At 50.6% G+C, this 3834-nt stretch overlaps 1 protein-coding gene across 1 annotated transcript in view; it reads right to left on the reverse strand.

Annotated features, from left to right (window-relative positions):
- Positions 1-3834, reverse strand: part of LOC103198371 (mitochondrial intermediate peptidase) — a 243887-nt gene that overhangs the window by 212524 nt on the left and 27529 nt on the right. Inside the window, exons 3-4 of the mRNA XM_007942532.1 lie at positions 3604-3692; positions 828-914 (exon numbers count right to left, since the gene is read on the reverse strand). Coding sequence (XP_007940723.1) covers positions 828-914; positions 3604-3692 — 176 coding nt within the window. The remainder of the gene's footprint in view (positions 1-827; positions 915-3603; positions 3693-3834) is intronic.

The raw sequence follows: 3834 nt of genomic DNA on the forward strand, positions 1-3834 counted from the left end.
TGCCCAACCTTCCTTCCGAGGAGTGGCTGGTGGGTTTGAACCGCCAGCCTTCTGGTTAGCAGTCAAGTGCCTTAGGCACTACGCCACCAGAGCTCCCAACTTGGAAATAAGGCCTCTGAAATTCAGAATAATGAATGTCATCTAAGGATCCAAAGCAAATTATTTCAAGGATCTTAACATCAATCCAGTGAAGAAATCAATCTGCTTACATCTTCTGATGGCACTGATCACAGAACTTGAACTATAAACCAAACCAAAACCAAACTCACTGCCACTGAGTCAATTCCGACTCATAGTGACCCCTTTTTGGGTTTCCAAGGCGGTAAATCTTTGTGGAAGTAGATTGCCCAGCCTTCCAGTAGTGCCTGGTAGGTTTGAATCTCCAACATTCTGGTTAGCAGTCGCATGCCTTAGGCACTGCGCCACCAGAGCTCCTTTGAACCATAAAGTTAAGTGTGTTTATCAATTGTTTCTAGGAGTTCATGGATTGACACCTAGTACATGCCATGAACGGTTCTAGGTGCTGAGATACAGCAATGAATAAAAAAGACCAAGTGCCTGCCCTCAGGGAGCTTCCAGTGCACAGAAAGAAAGAAGGTAAACAAATTCACAAACCTCCTATCACGGAATGTGGGGAGTGATGAGGGCTACAAAGCAAATGAAGCAGGGTCACGGCCTGGTGTAAGATCTCGGAGGGGCTACCACACGGGCGGGGCCCTAAGGAAAGTATGAACCATGCGGACACTGGGAAGAGGGGCCTCACAGGCAGAGGACCTGCCCCATAACCTCCACAGTCACCACCACCATAAATGCCAAGGAAGGAGTACCTCGTTTCTGGGTCAAGGGCTTCCACAAGTTTCTCATCAGCCAGCAATCTCTGCAAACTCTGATATAACTCCACGTTTGTGTTCAACCTACATAAATTACAAAAGAAAAAAAATAAATGATTTTCTAATACCTCATTGGTTACTTTCCACCAAAAGCCTGGTGTCCAGCCCTAGTTTACACATGCTCCAAGTCCAAAGGTGTGGGGTAGGTTTTTGTCTTCTTTTCCATTTGGAACAAACTTGGAAACTGAACTCATTACAACCCAGAGGGAAAGGCAATCGATCAAGCAAGGGGTTAAGAGGCTAACTGTTCTGGAAGGGAAAAGAATAAACCTAAAACCATAGTCAGCGCCTGGGGAGGAAGAGAAGACAGAGAAGAAGAGGAGAGGGATGGGATAAATGGTCGTTTAACCAGCTGGCTGCAACTCGGAACCAGTTCCCGTCAGCAATGTGCCAGAGGGCTTTTCTCCCCCCTCTATTTTAATGAAAGGAAAGGAGTGAGGCTGGTTGGGAGAGTGAGCAAACACAAAGATTTTTCATCCTAAACCAAGCACTGTGGAGCGCAGGCTGCCTTCTTCCTCATCCGGGTGAGAGTGCCCAGTGACGGGCTTTGGAGTCATAAACCGAGGACTTCTCCACTACCCTTCTGGACTCGGACAAGTTATTTCAACCCTATTGGCTTACGATAAAACAGGACAATGCCAACCTCGGGTTGCAGGCAGGACTCACTGGCTCGATGATGCATGTGAAGCACACTTTCCCGGGCTAACTGTAGCTACCGCTCCATGGCCGTGCCAGCCACGCTCGTCCAGGGCTGGGGAGCAGATGGTGCCCCATACCTAGGGCCAGTCTCAGCCCAGCCCTGCAGCGCCTGTCAGCTCCCTCGACCCTGGCGCTCTCAGGGCTGAAACGTGCGCGGTTCTCATACAGTCTGCTCCCTGCCCCGGGCTCCCCAGCTAAGGGCGAGGTGATAAAAACCATCTGCCAATTCTTCCTCAGGACTCCAGGATGGGCGGGTTGCCCAGCTAGTTCACAATCAACAAAACGAAACTTTACATAAATCAAAGGGTTTCTGTGGATTCTGCGCTCATGGTCTACCCAAACACCCTCTCCTGCCCGGCTCCAGGTACCAGCCCCAGGAAGACAGGGAAGAAATTGGGTGGTGCCTCTCTGCTTGGGCCTGTGGACTAGGGAGCTGCCCTGGGTCAAAGGACAGCAGGCAGGAACGTGGCCTTCCCTGTGCCCTTTTCAGGAGTTTAAGTAAATCTCCCACACAATGTTCTGTCAGGAGATCCTGAGGTAAAGCCTACACTTTAGTTTACATTTGGCCTTCAGTCTTCAGTTGAAAAAAAAAGTGCACCTTGTTGTAGGGTTGTTGGGGATTTTTTTCCTATAAACAGAAAATAAAGCAATTCTACACACACAATAAAATCATCCTGACTTTTTAAACATCACTGAGGAAGTCAGTCAGACTCAAGGAGAAAAGAGTCATGGTGCTTCGAGGGACCAGGAAGCAAAGCTCTAGGGGACAACGGAGACCGTTTCCGACCGACCCCAGCCCCTCAAGCCGACTGGGGTGGCAGCAGTGTGGTCAAGAACAAGAGGCTCAGAAGCTGTCTGTGGGAAATGAAGGCCACAGGCAGACACTCTTGACCAGGCTTTGACACCACGCCGTCCCACCGTGCTCCCATACACTGAAGGTACACGTCCACAAGGACCGAGCTGTGTCCAGTTCCGCCACACAGCAGTTACAGGGCCCAGCAGGTGACCCAGTGGCCCTTCATGCCAGAAGCCTCTTTCTCCAACAGCTTCCGGTACCAGCCCCTCCATCAAGCCACCGCCTGGAGTCTGCAGGGACCGCTTCATCCCATCCTCGAGCTGATCCTCAGTGGCTCTACAGACCGTACTTACTGTCCCAAATGTTGTTCAGTGGGGCGAAAGGCAGCAGCAACCCATCCTGAAGTGGTAGGTCCTCCAGGAAGCCTCGTTCCCCTACGTCTGATTTCACGAAATTAAGCCCAACACGTTGCCCGGTGTGCCTTCCAATCCTAACTGGTGCCTGGCATGGCTTCCAATCCTAACTGCACACGGGCACATCCCAGGGGGCTCTCCTCCATCCTACACCCAAGTGCTTTTGAATATAGCACTACTCACCTCTGAGTTATTTTAACAAGCCCTTTGGAGCGCTTGTCAGTGGCTTAAAAATGTTTCAGATTTACCTCAAAATCACTTTAAACTTATCCACCGCACTGTGGCTGCCTCAGCCTCCGCCACCTTGGCCCTCCCAGGCTTTTTTATGGCCTTCCTAGACCACCCTAATCCCACCTTGGCAGTGAGTAGTTTTGGCGTCCTGCCCTGTGGTCTACAGCTATCCATGGCAACAGCAATTTCATCATGCGATAATCTAGTAACTCCAACTCACTCAAAAACTGTCACGTGATGTAGGTAGTGATGATGGCAGTAATGGTATCGGATGTTTGCTGTGTACCTGACACCATTTTAAACATCTTGATACTTCTCATCTCGTTCAGCCTCACAACAATCTCAAGAGAAGGCTAATTTTATTATCCTATTACAGACAAGGAGACCAATCAGAGATAAAGAACTGGCCAAGGCCACACGGCTGGGCACGGCCCGAGTCCAGAGCCCCCTCCTCCATTCATCACACACGCCACCCCCCCACACCGTGTGTGGCAGACGGGCCCTGTGGACAACGTCTCCCACAGCGAGCCCCCGGGTCCCGCGGCCCACGCGGTGAACACGGGATGACACGTACTTTTCCACCACAGTGCCGATACTCCTGCAGGCTTCTTCCGCAGCCTCTCGGAATGCTGGGTCCGGGTGGGCAATTTTCACAAAATCGGCCTAGTAAAGGGTAAAGAAGAAACCAAAGGGAATTTGATGGAAAATGTTCTTCCAGGACCTGAGAGTTAAAAGTTAGAAGCCAAACCTGTGCTTTCAAATGTGCCTTTGGCTTGACCTAAGCGTTTCCGTCACTGAGTCCCTG

This window comes from Orycteropus afer, unplaced genomic scaffold (genome assembly GCF_000298275.1).
Source record: "Orycteropus afer afer isolate SDZICR_OR568_19922 unplaced genomic scaffold, OryAfe1.0 scaffold00092, whole genome shotgun sequence".
Taxonomy (NCBI): Eukaryota; Metazoa; Chordata; class Mammalia; order Tubulidentata; family Orycteropodidae; genus Orycteropus; species Orycteropus afer.